A 22404-nucleotide genomic window follows, 5' to 3' on the forward strand; every position below is an offset into this window, starting at 1 on the left:
CCAATGGCAGTCCGAATGCAAAGCAACGGGTCAGTGCAGATTGAAAGTGACTAGTGTACAACGATGGGCTTAAATACATTGCTAAAGCGTTACTGGCAGTGACACCCTCCCCCCTCCCCACCCAAGACAGCTACTATTCTCCGGTAAACTGTACAGAAAAGAAAATTGAAAAATCTGAGCACATCTATAATAATGTTTTGGCTTATAGCCCCAAAGAAATATGGCTATGGAGAACGAATATAAACTTTGGAATAACTGAATTGCGTAAACGGTGAACTAAAGAGTTATATGAAATGAAAAACTCACATGAGTTAACAAATCTATGAAAATATGACTGCAGCTTTAAATGTACGGCTGTAAACATTATAGAAGAGCCGAAGTTAGAACGCCACAGCGTGCACACAGGGGCAGACAACATGCAACAACAGCACACACCCCCACAAAATAAAATGAACACCATCTGGACATAGTTTCTAATTTAAAATACACATATATTTGAGTGTAGCCATTGTATACAGCCTGTACCTGTACCTAAGTAGACAAAACACCCGGATAGGGGCGCACAATCAGCTGTGTAGCAAAACACAGAGCTAACTGAAAGCTGCACGTCTGCCTTCTATGGCTACAGTGTTACCTCTCATCCAGTGGATTAAACGTCCTTAAACAGTGTCTTTATGTATTTATGTCTTTATTTTCGATGTATTTCTGCGCCTCCTGGGGTGAGTTTATCCACTTTCTGGCTCCATCGGACATCATGACACGGAGTCGCGCTGGGTATAGAAGCGCAGGTCTCAGTCCCAATCTGTAGAGCTCTGCCATGACGTCCCGGTACTCTGCACGCTGGCTCTGCACCTCGGGGCTGTAGTCCTCCACAATCCAAATAGGTTTGCCGCGAAACTCGAGCTGGCCTCTCCGTCGTGACTCTCTGATTAGTAGATCTTTCGTCTGTTATCGATGCAGGCGCAGGATGACTGGTCGCGGTCTCTGGCCTTCTGGGGGATCTGGCAACATCTCGCTCCCGAAAACTTCCCGCAGCAAATCCGAAAAAAACTCAGTTGGGCGACCGCTTTCGGTGGATTCAGGCAAAACGAGAATGCGTAAGTTTTGTAGCCGGCTTCGGCCTTCCAAGTCGGCTACTTTAGCTGTTAGCTTTGTGTTGTCACCACGCAGAGTAGAACAAATGGTCTCGAGGTCGCTGACACGCTGACTCAAGTCCTCAGCAGAAAGCTCCAGGGACGAGACTTCCGGTTAAGCATGTGAGGAGGAAGAACGCGTCGCGCCGAGGAACTACAACACTCACTACAACCATGAAAGTGGTAGTGAGTGAAGCTTTGAGGCCCGTCTCTGCTGCCTTAGATGCCGTCAAGTCGACCACCGACTCGCTCAACCTGAAAATGACCGCCATGGAGACAGCACTGTCTGACCACAGCGACCGGATCACGGCCCTGGAGCAGACATGTGCGCGCTTGCAGTCTGAGAATACACAGCTGATGGCTAAGACCGAGGATTTGGAGTCACGGTCACGTCGCAACAATCTGCGCGTGATTGGGAGGACCGAGGGAGCGGACCCGGTAAAGTTCATGGCTAATTTTTTCGACGAGGTCCTGGGCGCGGGATTTTTTTCATCATCGCCGGTTCTGGATAGGGCTCACTGCATTGGCCCACGGTGGTGGAAGGCAGTGAGTCCAGAGTCTTTATCGTTCGATTTCACTACTTCAGCGATAAGTTCCGTGTTCTGAGACGAGAGAGGGATGCACAGCAGCTCAGGTACCATGGACAGAAGGTTTACTTTTTCCTTGACATGACCGCCAACATCGCTAAGAAGAGGGCGTCTTTCGCCGGTGTGAAACGCTGCCTTTACGAGAAGAAAATCGGGTTCTCCCTCCTTTTTCCTGCCCGTCTGCGTGTCGAGCACGGCGGGGAGAGGAGATTCTTTGACTGCCCCAAAGAGGCCCAGGCTTTTTACGACTTGCACTTTTCATCTCGCTGAGGATTTTCAGACTACTGAACTCTCTCATCCTGTAAGGTAAAAACAGACTCTACCCTAGATATTGGCCACCTAAAGAATATTTTTCAAGCTGACGTGTGTGGGGTGCTGTTGTTCATTATTATTTACATTTATCTACGCTACTCCATTTAGGGTGACCAGATGTCCCGCTTTGTACGTCCCGCAAATTGAGACGTTGTCTCGCAAAACCCCCCTTTTTAAATGCCTGTATTTTAATCTGGCATTTATCGGATAGCTGTCTGGAGACTGCAGCCCCCGTCTGTGTGTGTGTGAGTGTGCTTCTCTCCGTCTCTCCGTCTGTGTGTGTGTGTGTGTGTGTGTGTGTGTGTGTGTGTGTGTGTGTGTGTGTGTGTGTGTGTGTGTGTGTGTGTGTGTGTGTGTGTGTGTGTGTGTGTGTGTTGCCGCTTGTCTGTGTCATGCAGCTGGGCTCAGTGGGCTCTGTGAAGGTGCTGCCGGCTTCAGCGTTTACTTTCCTGTTACGTCGAAATAAAAACCTACTCGAGTTTGTCCAGTAAAATGCTTTTGTTGTGAAGCAGTAGCCTTAATGCTCTATTTGTTTAACAGTAACTTAACTGCTGCGCGCGATCTAAAGATAGTGTTTTTTTTAACGTACAAACGTAGTCTGTGTCCCACATCTGGTGAATTGGGTTCTGGTCACCCTAACTCTATCCCCAGATGGGCCTTAAAATACTGCTATTAACCACACTGTTTTGATGTTGAACGGTGGTGGGGTTCCCCAGCTGAGCTATGTGGTTTTCTTTTTTCTTTTTCTTTTCTTTTTTCTTGTTTACTACACATTGTTTTGTCGATCACTGCTGTCCGGCCCCATCCAGCCACCCAGAGTTTTGTTTTGTTTTATTTTGTTTTAATCAATTTATTGTATTATATAGGCCTAGTTATTTTAAAACTAATATACATCCAGTTCAAGGTGTCCTTTGCGGGCTGCTGAGGTTTTTGCTCATCGCCTGGCGGCTGAGCACTGATCCTCTGTGTGTTCCATGCCCCCTTTTTATTTTATTTATTTTTTCCTCTCTTTCTCGTCGGGCTCTCTTAATGGCTGGATGTGGGAGGCAAACAGTGCCTAAATATGTGACTTTTCTCAATTGTGGTGTTCATTTGTGTTTTATATGCACCCACGGTGCTCTGTTTGAACGCTCGAAGCCTCTCTGCATGAAGAGAGGATAGTGTTTTCTTTTTCTGTCAAGATGCAACAGAAGTTTAAATCTACATTCAACCTGCAGTCTTCGTCGTTTGGGGATGAAGGCATAGGGTTTGGGGGGTGGGGGGAGGGTTATCCTTGGTGTTATTCTATCTTGTTTATATCTGCACGCAATGTGTGTTTTTATCATCTTTCTGTTTGGTCTTTTCATATCACTGTATTATCTTGTAGGACATTTTTATTTATTTATTATTATTCTTTCGGACAATTCCACACAATACACAATTTTCTCTTGCAAATATTCATACATCATACTTTGTGTTGTGCATTGTCTACACACTTACCCTAATGATGTCTAATAACTCAGTAAACTCTATTAGGTTTCTGTCATGGAATGTCAAAGGCTTGGGTCATCCGATTAAAAGATCCAGAGTTTTGTCACACCTTAAAGCGGACCTATGATACTTTTTGACTTTTATGACCTATAAACGTTGTTATGATGATTTATAGTCATGTTTAACCATACTAGATTATCAAATTATGACATACATGCATTTCGACGTATTCCCTGCTTACCGTCTGGGGTGTCTGTGCAGAGCACTAGACACTATTCTAGCCAGTCGAGAAGTCACGTGTTCAAAGCGGCTTGACGCTTTGTAACATCGTGACGTCGCATGTAACTTGGTGTCGTCACCACGCGGATGTTTCCATGTATGGTAATGCTGCCACTTTCCTACTCGCGTCTGCCTCGCGCCCTTATAGGTCCATGCTCGCACCTCCCGCCACTGAAAGTGTTCCGGAAGGAAGGTAACCAATCACAACGAAGTTGGGTTTTCAGGAAGGGAGGGGAGGGGGCGGAAATGTCAAAAGCAAAGTGTTTACAGGGCATGCTGGATCGCCAAAATAAGAGAAAAAGCTTCCCGAAAATCTACATAGTGATGTGATTCGTGTCAGGTTGCTCTATAGCAGTGTAAAACAAGAAATTAAGACCAGAAAAGTAGTATAATAGGTCCTCTTTAAACATTTAAAAACGGATATAGCTTTCATACAGGAGACGCATATGCGCAATACTGATCATGTCAGATTGCGCAAATCTTGGGTAAGCCAGGTCTCCCACTCTACCTTTAACTCTAAGGCTAGGGGTGTGGCTATATTGATCCATAAGAGAACACAATTCATTCCCACTAGCTCAATCTCAGATCCCAATGGAAGGTATTTGATTGTAACAGGTACCATACAGCAGAAACCTGTTTTACTGGTTAACGTGTATGCTCCCAACTTTGATGATGCTGGCTTTGCAAACAGATTACTTAGCAGCCTCCCAGCTTTAAATACACATCGATTCATTTTTGGTGGTGATTTGAACTGCGTTATTAACCCCGAATTAGATCGCTCCAGCCCCAGATTAGCTCATCCCTCTTCCATGTCAAGGGCATTTGCAGACTTTATGTTACAAAATGGATGCGCTGATCCATGGAGGTTTCGTAATCCACATGCAAAAGAATTTTCTTTTTTTTCACCGGTACATCGCTCCTATTCTAGAACTGATTATTTTTTTGTTGACGCTAGTCTCCTTCCTAATGTGGTTTCCACTGAATATTTGGCGATAGTTATAAGCGACCACTCCCCTTTGGTTCTTGACATGCTATTAACATCTCATCCAAGACCCGTCCTTTGTGGAGACTGGACTCTCTGCTTCTCTCTAACCAGGGTTTCTGTGATTATGTTTCCTCCTCTATTGACGAGTTTGTTTCTATTAACAAAGATGATTCTACCTCTTACTCTCTACTAAGGGAGTCTCTAAAGGCATACCTTAGAGGTCAAATTATAGCTTACTCTGCCAATTTAACTAAATTGTATAAAGCTGATCGGACTCGACTCACGGACCTAATCCTTAATTTAGACCACCAATATGCCAGTAACCCTAGTCCTGAACTGTTCAAGGAGCGCTTGGGTCTGCAGGCCGAGTTTGATTTGCTTACCACTAGGCAGGCAGAACGTATGCTTTTGCAATCTCGCAGTAATTACTATGAACATGGCGATAAGGGTGGTCGTTTGCTCGCCCATCAGCTAAAGCGCCAAGCTTCCTCACGTCTCATTACTCAAATTAAGGACCCATTCGGTGCTCCCCTGTCTGCCCCTTCCGATATTAATGCAACATTCAAAACATTTTATTCAGCTCTTTACCAATCGGACTTCCAATCCGACAACACCACCACGGACCGTTTTTTTAATAATCTCAATTTACCCACTATTGACCCTGCAATTGTACACAACCTAGATTTGCCATTGGTGCTACAGGAAATAGTTGATGCAATAAATTCAATGCAAAGTAACAAAGCCCCTGGCCTTGATGGCTATCCCACCGAGTTCTTTAAGAAATTTATTAGCAAACTAGCCCCACTTCTTCTAGCTGTATATAGTGAGTCAATCGAACGGGGTATACTACCACCTACCCTGACCCAAGCATCAATCTCTCTCCTACTAAAGAAGGATAAAGACCCTACTTGTTGCGGGTCCTACAGGCCTTTATCTCTCCTCAATGTTGATGTCAAGGTCTTAGCGAAGGTCCTAGCAACTCGTCTCGAGGCAGTTTTGCCGGATATCATCTCAAAGGAGCAGACAGGATTCATTAAAGAGCGTCATTCTTTCTTCAACATCAGAACATTAATGAACATAATTTATTCGTCCCCACCTTCTAAAAGTCCTGAAGTTGTAATATCACTGGATGCCGAAAAGGCCTTTGATCGAGTAGAATGGCTGTATTTATTTACTGCTCTTAAAAAATTTGGTTTTGGTGACCGCTTTAGCTCATGGATTTGTCTTCTATACACTGACCCCCAGGCAAGTGTTTGCACTGGGGACGCTCGGTCTGATTATTTTCCATTATCACGCGGGAACCGACAGGGCTGCCCCTTAAGTCCGCTTTTATTTGCGCTAGCTATCGAGCCACTATCCATAGCCCTGCGCTCTTCCCCCCTACATCAGGGAATCTATCGCGAAGGAATCGAACATCGTGTGTCATTATATGCGGATGACCTCTTGCTCGCTGTCGCAAATCCTGCCACGGCTATTCCGTCTGTTATCTCTATTCTTAATGAATTTGGTTCTTTTTCCGGGTATAAACTCAATCTGCAGAAAAGTGAGTGTTTCCCTCTTAACATTCCCCCCTCTGACCTCCAGCAGTTGAATTTGCCATTTAATGTTAGCCGCTCAGGGTTTAAATATTTAGGGATCAATATCACTTCGTCCATCTCAGCTCTTTTGGCTGCAAATTTCACTCCCCTACTTAACCAGACTAAATCTGATTTTCAGAGATGGGGTAGCCTCCCTCTGACGCTGACAGGCAGAATTAATTATGTGAAAATTACAATTTTACCCCGATTTCTTTACTTATTCCAATCCATTCCAATATTTTTACCAAAATCCTTCTTTCAATCATTGAATAAGCTTATTACATCATTCATCTGGGCAGGAAAACACCCAAGAATTAGTAGGAACGTACTAGAAATGAGTAAATTCGGAGGGGGCCTTGCCCTGCCAAACTTTATGTACTACTACTGGTCAGCTAATATTCAAAAGCTGTTGTTTTGGTTCCATGCTGTTAACACCTCTTGGGGGTCCATTGAATCAAAGTCTTGTTTGTTCGTCGTTGTTGTGTTCCCCTCTTCCAACTGTCCCGTCCAAGCACACCAAAAACCCAATTGTGTTTGGCTTCCCTTAAGATCTGGTATCAGTTCCGGCGTCATTTCAAATTCTCATTCCCGTCTATACTTGCTCCCATAGTTGGTAACCACCTATTCCCCCCTGCTTTAGATGCATCATTCTCTCTGTGGAAAGCAAAAGGCATCTTATATCCCGGGTACATAGCGGTCTTATGTCGCTCAATAACACACCTGTGCTCAAAGCTAAGGTTGCATGGGAGAGAGAATTAAATGTGGATTTCACAGATGACTGGTGGGTTAAGGCAATCGACAGAATGAGCTCAACTTCATCCTGTGCTCGCCTTGGGCTCATACATTTTAAGGTATTTCATAGGATCCATTTTTCTAAAGCCAAATTGGCAGAAATATACCCTGACGTAGACGATAGTTGCAACTGGTGTGGCTTTGCCCCGGCTGACCACAGTCATATGTTTTTTCTCTGCCCAAGACTGAACAATTTTTGGTGTTCTGTCTTCAAAACATTATCTGACGTCCTGCAGCTAAATCTTCAACCATGTCCTTATATAGCCATTTTTGGGGTCCCCTTGGTGCCTTCTACTTATTCGAGTGCGCAAGCAGATGTTATTGCTTTCTCCTCTCTTCTAGCTCGGAGAAGAATACTTTTTTTTTTTTTAAAGATATTTTTTGGGCATTTTTATGCTTTATTGACAGTGCAGAGAGACAGAGGTGAAATTGGGCAGAGAGGGGAGTGACATGCAGAGAACGACCGCGGGTGGGAATCGAACCCGGGTCTGCTGCTGGGCCCGGCCCGGGAGGGGGACGCCTTACCAACTGAGCTAAAGGCGCACCCGAGAAGAATACTTTTTGAGTGGAAATCTCCAAAGCCTCCCCTCTCATCTTCATGGTTGAATGATGTTATGTTCTTTGTTAAGGTAGAAAAAATGTAATATTTCCTGAGAGGCTCTCTACAAATTCGATCATAGGTGGCGCCCCTTAATTTCTCATTTTAATAAACTTAAGTTGCTTCCCAATGATTAGATTTCTATTACCTTTTTTTTTTTTTTTTTTTAGAAAGGGTCTCTTATGTCTCCATATTTCTCCATATCATGTGTCACAGCCTATGCGCCCCCTTGTTTGAGGCGTCATGGTTGGAATGTCTTCAGGTGCATTGTCTGGAATTTGGAACTGTTCTTGTCCTTGAGGGGACACTGTGTAACATTTTAAGTAATGTATTAGCTAAAATCAATATCCTCATTCATAAATATGTTCTCATTGGTGTAAAATCACCTCTGCCAATTATCTGAATTGTCCTCCTGAGCGGAGAATTACATGTATTAATATTACATTTTGTACATTGAGCAGGCAGGTCTTATGGAGGCATCCATGTTTTTGGAATGTCATCAGGTGCATTGTTTGGAATTTGGAATTGTTCTTGTCCTTGAGGGCCACTGTGGCTTCTGCTGTTGTTCGGGAGGGGTGGGGTTGCCCAGGGAGCGTTGCATTCTAGAGCTTTCTTGATGATGTCATGTTGCACAGTGCACCTTAAAGGGCCACTGTACTTCTGTTATTATTTGTATGGAGTGGGGTTGCCCAGGGAATGTTGCATTCTAGAACTTTATTGATGATGTCATATTACACACTGCATGTAGTTGTCTCTTTTGTAACTGTTTTTAATGTTTTTTTTTTATGTCATTTTATATGTCATCTTTCCAAGGATTGTTTGGGGTGCGGGGTGGGTGGGGTTCTAAATGTTTTGTATGTTTGTTAAAAAAGAAAAATTTAAATAAAAATCGTTTATAGAAAAAAAAAAAAGCTCCAGGGACGAGACACGTTGACCATGGTCCTCCACTGTCAGTGTAATCTGGTCTAACTTTGCGTCGAGCTGAGCGAATGATTTTTTAAACTCGGCGGTCAGTGCCTTACGGTGCTCCTCGAGTAGCGTGGTTATCATGGTCTTTATAGCCCCCAAGCTAACGTTAGCATTAGCATCCTCTTTTTCGCTCGGAGTCGGGTTTTACCCTTAGAAGCCATTTAGAGAGACGGCTGTACTTCTCTAAAGGAGTGTTTGACAGAAACTAAAAAAACTGAAGCCGTTTGTGTGATAGTATGAGTGCGGAATGTTATAAAAAGGTAGTTTACCGGAGCTCACACTAAGTGCATCCACTCCATCTAACTCTCAAACCGGAAGTCTACAGAAGGAATTTGAATTAGGAAATAATCTTTTTTACAAATGAGAGATTATTATGACAAAGAGATCAAACCGGAATTATCTGAGCAAGGCAATGAAGTTATTAATGTTTTCATTAAAGCATATAAAGAGGGCAGTAAGAAAGTAATTTCCAAATATATCAGGGTCTTCAAAAACAGAAAGGAAACAATACTGAATATATTAAGATAAAATGGGAAAAATAATTTGAATGGTGGTCCCAGGAGGATTGGCATTTAATTTGGAAAACACAACATTCAACAACATGCTCCAAGAGGTGGAGAGAATTTGGCTGGAAAAACCTGATCCGCTTCTTCATCACTCCCCATATATATATAAAAAAAAAAAAAAAATAGCTTTTACTTTTACTTAGCATATAGGAAAACATACCATGTACAGCAGTTGAGGACAAAATGATTAGCCCCCCTATGGTAATTTCAAGTTTTACATTTTTTTTGCTGTCAGACAGAGCAAGGGATTTTTATTTTGGATGAGAACATTATTTTACTTTGCAAACAGAAACTAAATTATCTCACAAAGAAACTACAAACTCCGCACTCCGTGCTCTGTTTGACAGCAAAAAAAAAAAAAGAATAATTAAAAAAGGGAAATTTTCATATTGGTGCTAATAATTTTTCCTCAACTGTATATGGCTATGTACCGCACACTTGAGACTTGGGGATATCTGTTCATTATTCATTAAACTATTTAAAGATATCCCGCAAGCCCCTCATGCCTCAAATGTGCGATAGGCCACGTAGCCACATACCCTTTTTTTCTTCCACACATGCAGTGCACAGAGTTTTTATTTTTATTTACTACATTGCCCTCAATCAAACAAACACACAATCACATGACACAAACTCACTCACACTCTCAATTACGTTACGTTCTCCCTGTACTCACTTTGCAGAGTGGTCTCCTTTTTCAGCATCTGTATTTTCATGTTAAGTGAGTTTGCCAGCAGGTTTTGATGTATGTTAAATTATGTTTTATATTTTTTGGGATGAACATTACCCAAATCATTTTGTCAGGGCCTTTGACATATTAAAATTGTATATGTGCAAAATATCAAATGTGTTATAAGTGTATTGGTTTATATTAATATAATTCTGGCTAAACCTAATTAATTTATTATAATTGTATTTAAAAGTTGATACACTATATTACCAAACCTATTGGGTCACCTGCCTTGACTCAAATATGAACTAAAGTGACATCCTATTCTTAATCCATAGGGTTCAATATGATGTCGGTCCACTCTTTGCAACTTATGGCAATATATTGTATCTTTAGTTTGAAGATTGCTGTTTTATATGTTGTTTGCTACTATTTTATACCGTTTGTGTTGCTTTCAAAAATAAATCCGGAGAAAACGCAGTACTTGTACTCTTGAGTAGTCTTTTCACTGCATACTTTTTCACTCTACTTGAGTAATTATTTTTATGAGTACTTTTACTTGAGTAATTATAATCTTAAGTAACAGTACTTTTACTTGAGTAATTTTTTTGGCTACTCTGCCCACCTCTGGTCAAAACCAAACGTTACGCGATTGGTTGGCAGATCCAGAGTGGTACTGTGCATATCCAATAGTTTTAAACTTCAGCATACACGTGCCTTCAAATGAGTTTACGTTTGTCAATTGAGCGATTCCAGACTGTACATATGAAATGAAGTACGATGGTCTGGTAGGACCAGGCTACCAGCCTAGCGTTGTGGTCATTGAATTGCATTTAATTGAAGCTGGGCTGCTACGAGAAAATATTAGTTATAGCTTTCTTGAGTTACATACCACTCCACAGTAAGGTCCAACAGGCCGTGAGGAGGTGTTTGGTCCATCATACAACTTCAAGAAGTTGTTCTGGCAATCTCCAGGGTCATCAATGCTGATCTGGGCAAAGGTGATGGTCACCACACGACCTCTGGGCGCCATGATGCTCCATTCACAGTGGGTGCTATTGGGATAAGTGCCTGGATAGTTAGGACTTGAGAACGAGCCATGGTCCCCAAACAGCGTGCCACCGCAACCTGGTACATAAACATATTTTACAAGAATATATCAGCAAACAGGAAGACATGAGCCCTCTCCCCAGCTCAAAAAGCATGTTATGGTCAACAAAAAAAAAACTAGAAAAAGATCAAATCCACCACGTTAAGACACACAAGATACAACCTAGGACAGGGGAGTCCATTACATCGATCGCGATCTACTGGTCGATCGCAAAGGCAGTGTGGGTAGATCGCATGGCATTCTTTCAATAATTTTTTTATTTTTTATAAAAAATTGCATGGCATTAAATACAAATAGACATCAGTGTCACTTGATTGCCATACAGGACAACCAATCTAATGTCTGATCTTTTCTGACACATGGGTCAGCACACATGCGCGTTTAACAGCGGCAGTTACTGCAAAATTCCAGCAAGCTTGCGAGTTGCCCAGTTAGCATAACTTATTTCTAGTAAACTTAAGAAAGGGTATAAAAAGCTGACATTGAGCTCAAGTCCAGGGCTCATTGACAGTTTTGGAACTTACTCACAGAGAAAAAATACCACAACATGAGGATATGTGCTACCTCCTCGGCTCCACTTATTTATGTGAGTCAGCCTTTTCCCACATGAAGTTCATCAAGTCCAATAACCGTTCCGCCATGACTGATGATCATTTGGAAGTTTACTTGAGGCTGGCTATCAGCAGCTACTGTTCGGACTATGCATCCCTAGCTGATTCCATTCAGTGCAGGTCATCAGACTATAATGAGGTAATGACAAAACATGTACTGAGTTTTATCGTGCAATATGGGTTCATGCAGTTTTGCAAGGTACACTAACTTAGTGGGACTCATTTTCAGCCCTGGAGTTTCATGCGTCAGACCGGCCCACTTTAGTTAACGACCGACATTATTAATATAATGTAATAACAACCTTAATATGTACGTGTGCAAAAGTGCACTGTTCTCTGCACCCTTGTAATTCTGTATTTGTAGACTGTGTGTGGACTCAAATGCTCCTCCTGTGTAGCCTAGCCTACTCAGGTACCTGCCATGGTGCTACTATGTGCAGTAGGAGTGTGCGGAGACGTCATTATCTGCATCTGTTCAACAAACACAATTATCTGTATATGTAGGGGAAAACGGGGGAATCTGAGGCATCGGGTAATGTGAGCCACCCCCTGTATCTAGGCAACGGAAAACATTTGTGGTCATGTGAGATATATGTTTTCAAGCCCCTCTCATTTCCCCTTGGCCCTGAAAGAGAGGACCTCATGGTGCTGTGGTAAGCATGTTTTTTTCACCAAAATAGGTATTTTGCAAGTAAAAGTAAATTTTCTTGCTGTCAAATTAATCAACTGTTGTGCCTAAGCAAATGTATTCGCGTAGAAAAACTACATGTTGATGAACTACCAACATATAAAAACCATGTGATGATATTAGCCAAAGATTAGCCTGAAATGCTAAGAGAGGTAGTTTTTCTCAAATAGTGGTGGTGGGGGAAAGTGAGCCAAATGCTGTGGGGGAAAGTGAAACACTGTCTCACTTTCCCCCACCATGAGGCACAAGTTAAGTTTAGTCTCAAACATATTTTGTGGATCAGTTTACCGCCTTGATTTTTCTGGTCTGTCTCAGTTTACCCCACAGCTGGGGTAAAGTGAGCCACATGACAACTTTTTTTAAAACTATAATATTTTCACTGCCCTTTGTCTTGAAAGAATTCTGCTAATGCCCATTTCTAGGAAACATCCTGAATTAATGGGAAATGTGTAAATTGGAGTGATAAATAATTTTAGCTCGCTTAGAGGGGAGCAAATGTAAAAAGTGGCTCAGATTACCCCGTTTTCCCCTATCTGTATTCGGATATGAAACCGGAAGTGGCCGGGGCTTATCTCTGAATATTTTTTCAGCAACAATTAGTCCCTTCAGAGCCTAAAATTGATTTAATATTGGCATATTATTAATAATGAGATATATTTACCTCATTCTGTACTTCTCATCTGTTTCTCTCTCTCATTATAAGTTGTATGAACTGTCTGAGACCCTACACGTTTGACTAGGGGACATTGAACATTCAGCGTCTGAAACAGTAGGCCTATTACATCACAGTAAATCATAAACTTGCCCACTTTCTTTTATTTTTTCATCTTTGTCCCTTTTTATTTTTAACTAAACTAAGTTGTATGATCCATCGATCTAGATAAGATTTATTTTGCCCGTTTATAACAACAAGTACAGCGAAGAACCAGTGTTTATATCTACGCCATCCACGGTCCCCTGTCACAGCCAGGTAGGGGAATTTAGGCTACTTGCCTTTATTTTGTGCACACAATGCTGCTGTAAATGTGTTTGCTATGTTGCTGTCTTGCTGTTAATTGTGTGCATTTCTGAGCGGCTTGAATATGCAATGCTGTTTTGAATAATGCATATTGTCATGTATAAGCAATACGTATGTGTGTGTGTTTTTCTTAAGCAGATGGAGATAACAACCTCCGGCTTATAAGGCTGACTAACATTTATTTTCCCTTTTAATAAAGATAGCACACCTTGAAAGAGTTCTTAATTACCAAATAGAACTACAAATTTTGGAATAAACATTTCAGTTCTAACCATGAGTGGATGATGTCCATGTGGCATCAAAGCCATATCTGGTTGAAGAGAAGTCAGTCTTAAATCGTAAGCGGAGTAGGTTGGATTGTGGGAAGATAGGATTAGGCAGGGTGTTGCCACAGAACCGGCCAATCAGGGGTGAGGCCGCTGTACTGCCATTACGGATCTGAGAGACAAGAGAGAGATTTACTGAGTCTCTGACACTTCATAAAGAAGTCATGGTCACAAGGGTCAGACCGATCACACACACATCAGAAGACACTCATCAATCGCTGATCGTATTTAGCATCAGTGTCAGGCCTTAATGCCCAGCATCAGAGGCTGACGTGACTAAATTGGAGGAAAAAAAAATCCCTGTACAATTGGAGGCTGTTATAGTAGCAGATTGGCTGAAATGTTCAGCTGTATGGTTCTACTACATCTTACTTCATCAAACATCAACCTTTTTTTATAAATGTGATGCTTTCTACACACATTTCTACCAAAGCTGTAGTCATTCAAATGATGAATAAATCGTTTACGTGTGTGTGTGTGTGTGTGCGCATCGGTGGTGGTTGTTTCACCTCCAGGTAGTCATATGAACAGTCCCCGTGGTTCTCCACGTCGAAATTGTTAAAGAAGAAGGATATGTAGCTGTTCTCTGGTGACTTCAAAATTATAATGCAGTCTGTGTTGTGGGGGTAGACGCCAGGCCAGCCCGGACTCTTCAGGTAGCCGTACTCCTGTTCATAATTTCTGCTACAGCCTGGAAAACACCACTACAGTCAGAGCACTAATATGTAATCAAGTTCCATCATGACCAATTTTTAAAAATCCTATTGTGCAGTTTTCAAATGGACTTTTAAACTAGAAAATATACTAAATAAACAGTGAGTGTATTCTATGGATTATTCAGACAAACAGGGATACTGTTTGATTTTTTTCAAATGCTGTTAGACGCACAAATGAAATGGAACAATAAATTCAAATGATCTGCGTGGATATATACCGTTAGAGGAAAAAAGTTTTTCTGTAATTTGGCTAACCCAACATTAAAATTAGGTAGCACTGATTTTAAAATATTAATTCAGTTGTAACGTAATTTTTTTAACACCAGCTCACTATCAAGCCCAGTCTCAGTTAATGAGACTGGGCTTGATAGTGAGCTGGTGTTAATATGCCCTCTGTTAGTGTCCAGCTACTGGAACATATGGGTTAACGCTTCAAAGAATGTAGCTTACATGCTTTTTTTAAACCAAACTTGCATAATTGCATGTTATGCACATACGTAAATCCCAATTTATTCATGAACTAAATAATAGTGTGACAAGTTTATTACGGGTACCTACTTGCGATCTGATAGGTGAAACTCAGGCCATTTCCTGTCATGAAGTTGTCGGATTTGAATTGCACGTGGATTGTTCTGCTGTAGCTGTAGAAGTCTAGTAGGTGACCATCTGATGCACAGAATTTATGCGACTGCCCATAATCTCCCTGGAAACACAATAATCCCTTCATTCAGAATTGATATAACAATATTGTTAAAGTTTTTAATGATAAATCTGATAAACTTTACCTCCTTACCGGGATTAAATAAGGGTGCTTTCAAACATAAATTCAAACACACTCTAGGGCTCCTACCTGTTTAGTGAAAGCTGTCAGTCAAACTCTGATGCAGACTAACAACTGGACAGATATATTCCTTTTTTTTTTTTTCACTTACATTTTTATTTCAAAATTCACATAGACAGTTCACAGTCAAAAATAATACGGTAAACAAAAAACAAAACAGAAACCAAACAGAAAATTGGCTTGGGAGTTACATTTCTCACAGTACTTCTTTTCTCTTCATGTCTTCATCTAAGTAATTTGTTCCTGTCCATATTCCTCGTCGCCGGTTTTGGTTCTGAATATTGTCCATTTTTCCCACTTTTCTTCAAGCTGTGCTTGTTGTAGTCTTAGGCGGTGTGTCAGTTTCTCCATTACATAGATTTCTTCTACTATGTCTACCCATTCTTTCTTACAAGGAGGCTCCACTTTACCCCATTTCCTAGTTATAGCCTTCTTACTAGCTATCAGTAGTATTTTAATCAAATATTTATCTCTCACTCTTATACTCTCTTTGGTAAAATTGAAATTACAAAGGTATAGTACCATATAGCTCATTGGAATATCATAACCTAATATATTTTGTACAGTTTCATGTACAATTCCCCAAAACTTAAATACTTTATTACATTTCCAAAATATGTGTGAGTGGTCTGCAGCATCCTTTACTCCACACTCTCTCCAACATGGTACATTTGTGTTATTATACTTGCTCTTGACCTTGGGCGTGATAAAAAAACGGACCAAATTTTTCCAAGAGAACTCCCTCCATATCCGCGAATTAGTGGTTGTCTGATGTGTTTTCCACATGTCTTGCCAATCATCATCCGAAATTTTCATATTAAACTCTGATTCCCATTTTTCCTTTATGTATTTAGTTGAATGTTTAGTTGTTGTCAATGTTTGATATAAAGCAGATATGATTCTTATTTTCTTTCCTTTGTATGTATTCATTATAATTTGGATCACACCATTCACTTCTGTGGAGGGGTCTATCTCGATTTCTTTTTTATAATAATCTCTTAGTTGTAGGTACCTGTAGAATTCCTGTTTATCCAAGCTATATTTATCTTTCACGTTTTGGAAACTCTCCAGTGCCCCATCCTTCTCTAAAGTACACCATGCCGTGACTCCCTTGTCTACCCACTGCTTGAATCCTTTATCATATTCAGCTGGTTTAAAATTACTGGCAAATGCTACCCATCTAAGAACTTTTGTTTCTTTCTTTATCTTATAATTTTTAATAACTCTAAACCATAGTTCAAGAGTAAATGTTGTAATTGAATCTATATTGTTTTTAATCCTTTTGTATATTTCTTGATCTCCAATAAGGCTCTGGATGGGATATTTTACAAATTCTATTTCCATGTCTTTCCATTTAGCCGTGTAATCTGGCATACACCAGCATATAATATGCCTAAATTGGGCCGCGTAGAAGTACTCTTTCAGTTTTGGGAGACCCATACCTCCTTTATCTTTTGGTAACTGGAGAGTTTCGTACCTAACCCTTGGTTTTTTGCCTCCCCAAATAAACCGAGATATTATCCTGTCCCAGGTCACAAATTGGGTTTGGGGGACTTCTACTGGTAGGGACTGGAATAAATAAAGAAGTCTTGGTTGTACATTCATTTTGATAATCTCAATTCTTGAGTTAAGATCTAGTGGTAAAGTAGACCATCTTTCCGTGTCTTTTTGTATCTCCTGACTTATCTTATCATAATTGGCTTTATAAAGTTTAGATAATCCTTTTGTGATGGTAATTCCCAGATATTTAATTTTCTTTAGGTTCCAATTTAAGTGGAATGCTTCCTGAATCTCCTTTGGTGGGGTGTAGTTAAGTGTTAAAATTTGTGTTTTTGAAACATTTACTTTATATCCCGAAAGGTGTCCGTACATTTCCAGCAGTTTCATCAATACAGGTAGTGATTTATTTGGTTGTTCGAGGAAGGCTACGACGTCATCCGCGAAAAGTCCTATTTTATGTTCCTTGCCATTTACTATAACTCCATGAAGCTCTTCATTTTGGCGTATTGCTTGTGCCAAAGGTTCGATAAAAAGCGCAAAAAGAGTGGGTGATAAACAACAGCCTTGCCGAGTTGATCTCTGTATACTAAATTTGTCAGTAAGGTTTCCATTTATTTTGATTCTAGCAGTGGGCTGGTGGTATAATGTCTTTATGCACTGTATTGACTTACTATTGAATCCAAATCGTTCTAATACTTTATATAAGAATTCCCAATTTACCAAATCGAATGCCTTTTCTGCATCAATACTTACTAATATAGTACTTTGTTTTTTCTTTTGTGCTTGATCTACAATATGCAAGGCCCTTCTAATGTTATCATGTGTTTGACGTCCTTTAATGAATCCTGTTTGATCTTCATCTATCAGTTCTGTTATAAAAGTATTCAATCGTTTGGAGATAATTGTTGTATATATTTTGTAATCTACATTTAATAATGAGATTGGTCTATAGTTCTGACAGTGTTCCTTGTCCCTTCCTGGTTTTGGTATAATGGTTATAATGGCTTCAGCCCATGATGGAGGTATTTTATTGTTATGAAGAGTCCAATTAAAAGAATCCAAAAGTAGTGGCGTCAGCTCTTCCCCGAACATCCTATACCACTCTGCTGGGTATCCGTCACTACCTGGGGATTTATTATTTTTTAGTGTCTTTATTGCATCTTTCACTTCTTCTATAGTAATATTGGTTGTTAATGTCTCATTTTGTATACTACCAATTGATGGTAAATCCAAAGAATTTAAAAATAGCTTCCTTTCCTCCTCACATTCAGATGTGGGTTGTGTATATAGTTCCTTGTAGTATCCACAAAAAATGTTCTCTATATCCTCCGGTTTATCTGTTAATTCACTTGTATGCGGATCTCTGATTTTATGTATACTACTAAGTGCTTGTTGTTTACGTATACGTTTCGCCAGCAATTTAGTCGCCTTTGAACCTGCTTCGTAATAATTTTGTTTAAAGAATTTGTTCCTTTTTTCAACCTCGTCTAATAATATGTCATTTATCTTTTTTTTTACTTCCTTGATTTGTTGATATACCTTTGAATCTTCTGTTCTTTGATATCCCTGTTCTAATTCCCTCAGTTTCTCAGTATGCGTTCTATATGACTCCAATTGAATTCGTTTTGCATGCGCAGTTTCCGCTATCAATTTCCCCCTTATCACCACCTTCATGGCATCCCATAATATTGTTGGGTCTACAGCTCCATTGTTATTTTCCTCTATGTACCTTTTTATTTCTGCTTTTACCTTCTCTTTTCGTTGTTCATTGTTCAATATTCCTACATTCAATCTCCATACAGTATTTCGTTTCCTGTTACTTAGACATATTTTTAAATAGAGTGGATTATGGTCAGACACGTCTGCCCCTCCTATTTCACATTCCGTCACTCTGTGTTTATCCCCTGTATTCAGTAGAAAATAGTCTATCCTTGAATGAACTTTATGTGCAGCTGAATAGTGCGTAAAGTCTTTTTCCAAAGGGTGCAGACTTCGCCATATATCTGTCATCCCCATCTCTTCTAGCGACATATTGACAAATCTTGTTAAAGGCATTTTCGTTCTCTTGAGACTTGTTGTATCCATATTGTGATTCATGACTACGTTTAAATCGCCCCCACAAATAAGGATTCCTTCTGTTTCTACTGCTATGACGTCGAAGAGGGACTTGAAAAAGTATTTGTCACTTTCTGGGGGTGCATATACATTTACCAGTGTGATTGGTTCATTTTCTATTCTTCCTTTTACTATTATATACCTTCCTTCTTTGTCTTTGATTTCCTTTTCGTAATTAAATTGTGTTGTGTTTGGTATTAATGTTGCAACTCCCCTCCTGCGTCCCTCTTTATATGTACTGTAGTATAAGCTCCTGTATCCGTATCTTTTCAGTTTTTCATGTTCTAATCTAGACAGATGTGTCTCTTGTAGGAATATAATTTGTGCTTTCTCCTTTTTCAATTTTCTCATCACCCTTTCTCTTTTCATCGGTACATTTAACCCATTTACATTCAGCGACATTATTTTGATGTTATTAGTCATTTACTGCTCTCTGAAAATATTCTCCCAAACCGTTACAAACTACATAAACATGAACATATAATAACTGAACACAAACCAAATACCTCCCGGACTTCCAAACATGGAGTATTCTTGTACTCCTCCCCGCGTCCCCGTTGGTGGGTGAAGGGGATATCCTCATCTCTAATAAGGGCCCCTCCCTAGACCTAGATACGCGCCCAGCTTGTGGGGTACCACAGCGCCTACACATGTCCAACTCAAATGCCTCGACCTCTCCCAGTCGGTTCTTAATATGTTATGCAAATTAAAGAAGTCCGAAAATGTTCAGATACTCACACTGTGGATTTATTCTTCTGTCAGTCTTTTTTCTTTTAGTTTGTTTATCCACTTAGTTCCGTACAGCGTTTATTAATTAGTCTTTTTATTCCAGTCTGTTGTTTTGATTCTTTCCTATCCCATTTTTTAAGCAGAACTTATTAGGGTTTCCACTGATAGTTGTGTAGCTTGTCTCTTGCTCGTTGCGCCGGGTCGGGTCCCCGGTATTTCCCTCTCACTCGCTGCCACTCTGCCGCTCCTTGCATCCTTCCCTCGGCCACGGCTCCGGTGTCTCCGCCTGGCACGTCCGCAGTGTAGCCTCTTTCCTTCATGTCCCGCGCCGCTTCAGTGGCACTGTCATACATCTTCACTCCGTTGTTCCAGTGTATTCTCATTTTGGCGAGCGGCGTCTGGAAACGAATTCCCTTCTCCCTCAGTACTTTTTTAATGCCCGCGTATGCCCTTCGTTTCTGAACAATTGCTGTAGGATAGTCATGATCAAAGAAGATTTGTTTGCCTCCTACTTGTAGCTTTTTCTGCCAGGCTCTCTTCAAAATAATTTCCTTCGTCTCGAACTGTAGAAAGTTGGCAATAATTGACCTGGGCGCAGCGTTCGGGGTCGGTTTCTGGGCTAGGGCTCGGTGGGCTCGCTGGATCTGGAGGTTGGTCCCCTCCGGCAGCTCAAGTTCGGCTTTTAGAAGCTGCTCCAAGTATATGGCTGCCGAGCTCCCCTCCGTGTCTTCTGGTAGCCCAAATATTCTGATGTTGTTTCTCCTTGATCTCCCCTCGAGATCGGTTATTTTATCTTGCATTCGGCGTGTATGACCCATCAGCTCCGACAGCGCGGCACTGGCCTCCATTTTCCACTCTTCGACTTCTCCAATTCGCTCCTGAGCCTCGCTGATGTTCACCTGTTGTGCCTTTAGCTCGGTGTTGTTCTCCTTTAGCTGACGGTCTATTTCTTGCCGGAGGTTGGTGATTTCCTCCTTCATCTCTCTCTTCAGCTCGTCTTTAAATGTGGTCAGCTCCTGGCGTAGTTCTTGTTTGAGTTCCTTGATGTCCTTGCTGATAGTAGCAAGGCCGACCCTTAGCGTCTCCGCGCTGTCCATTTTCTCGATTGTCTCTTCTTCGTGTTCGCTAACCTCGTGTTCGCTAGCCTCGTATTCGGAGATTTCTTCCATTGCAGATTGCTCTTCTGTTTTTTTTTTGCTGTCTGTTGTTTCTCTGACTTCTTCTCTTTCTTGACCCACTCATACTCTAGTTTTATTTGTCGAGTTATGTCTGAATAGTGGGAATATTTTACCGACTCTGGAGAGCTAGATAACTATGCGTCTACTCTCTCCGCCATCTTCCCGGAAGTCCCGATATATTCCTTTTAAGGTGTTCTTTGTCTTACATGAAATCAGATTTATAGAGTGGAATTAGTTTTGGGATCTGTAAGCACACTAAGAACAGGATTTTTGTGATGAGATCTCAGCATCAATTAAAAAGCCAAACTACTATTAAATCGATTTGCTGATAGTGGACTGAAAAAATGGTTGGTTTTATGAGCAAAGAACTTATATATAAGCACATTTATCATTTGGTCAACATGGTAAGGTATAGCACTCATGCACAACAGTATGTTAAGTAATATAATAGTTCAACATAATAGGGGAGAACCGGGTTGGTAGGCACACTTTTTACTCTAGTGTGAATTGCTCACCACCAAAACATCTTTCAATAGTCATTCCTACATTAAATTGAAGCTTAAGGTGTTGGCTTGAAATGTGTATCCCTCTCAGTTTCCAACATATTGTAATAAAGAAGAAATTAATCATAAAACAACTGACCCCCTAAAGGGGTCGGTTGTCACACACTATGGGGTTGTTTGCCACAATGTTATCTTAATCGGAAAAATCTTAAAAAGAAGGCAAGAAAGCAGAACTAAATATGAAAGTTTAATTGTCAAGTTGACAAATAGGCCTACATAACTTTATGCATCTTAACTAGGGCTGTCAAACGATTAACATTTTTAATCAGATTAATCACAGTATTCTGTGGATTAATCACGATTAATTTTACCATTCGAAATATGACCGAAAAATTCGAATTTTCTCTGTATATTGTTGTATGAACGGATAAGATAAATCACAGAAGGTGGATATGTACATTTAAAATTTGTATGTTTATTAATTGAAAATCCAAATGATGGTTTTAATACTGAAAGTAAATTTAAATCAAACTAAAATATATAGGCCTACCTACCAAACCATAATTCAATTGGTCTGTCTCTTTACTACAAAAATATAAACGCAACACTTTTGTTTTTGCTCCCATTTTTCATGAGATGGACTTAAAGATCTAAAATTCATTCCAGATACACAATTGTACCATTTCTCTCAAACATTGTTCACAAATCTGTCTAAATGTGTGATAGTGAGCACTTCTGCTTTGCTGAGATAATCCATCCCACCTCACAGCTGTGCCATATCAAGATGTTGATCTGACATCATGATTAGTGCACAGGTGTGCCTTAGACTGTCCACAATAAAATGCCACTCTGAAATGTGATTTTTTTTGCTTTATTGGGGGTCTGGGGACTCAGAACCAGTCAGTATCTGGTGTGACCACCATTTGCCTCATGCATTGCAACACATCTTCTTCGCATAGAGTTTATCAGATTGTCAATTGTGGCCTGTGGAATGTTGGTCCACTCCTCTTCGATGGCTGTGCGAAGTTGCTGGAGACGGCTTATGGTGGAGAAATGAACATTCAATGCACAAGCAACAGATCTGGTTGACATTCCTGCTGTCAGCATGCCAATTGCACGCTCCCTCAATG

At 40.6% G+C, this 22404-nt stretch overlaps 1 protein-coding gene across 1 annotated transcript in view; it reads right to left on the reverse strand.

Annotated features, from left to right (window-relative positions):
* cubn (cubilin (intrinsic factor-cobalamin receptor)) overlaps positions 1-22404 on the reverse strand; it is a gene marked incomplete at both ends in the record, with an annotated part of 365190 nt that overhangs the window by 12539 nt on the left and 330247 nt on the right. Inside the window, 4 exons of the mRNA XM_080049812.1 lie at positions 10831-11066; positions 13639-13804; positions 14202-14383; positions 14967-15111. Of these exons, the coding sequence (XP_079905938.1) occupies positions 10831-11066; positions 13639-13804; positions 14202-14383; positions 14967-15111 (729 nt within the window). The remainder of the gene's footprint in view (positions 1-10830; positions 11067-13638; positions 13805-14201; positions 14384-14966; positions 15112-22404) is intronic.

The sequence above is a fragment of the Ammodytes marinus genome, assembly GCF_949987685.1.
Source record: "Ammodytes marinus genome assembly, chromosome: 21".
In the NCBI taxonomy this organism is placed as follows: Eukaryota; Metazoa; Chordata; class Actinopteri; order Uranoscopiformes; family Ammodytidae; genus Ammodytes; species Ammodytes marinus.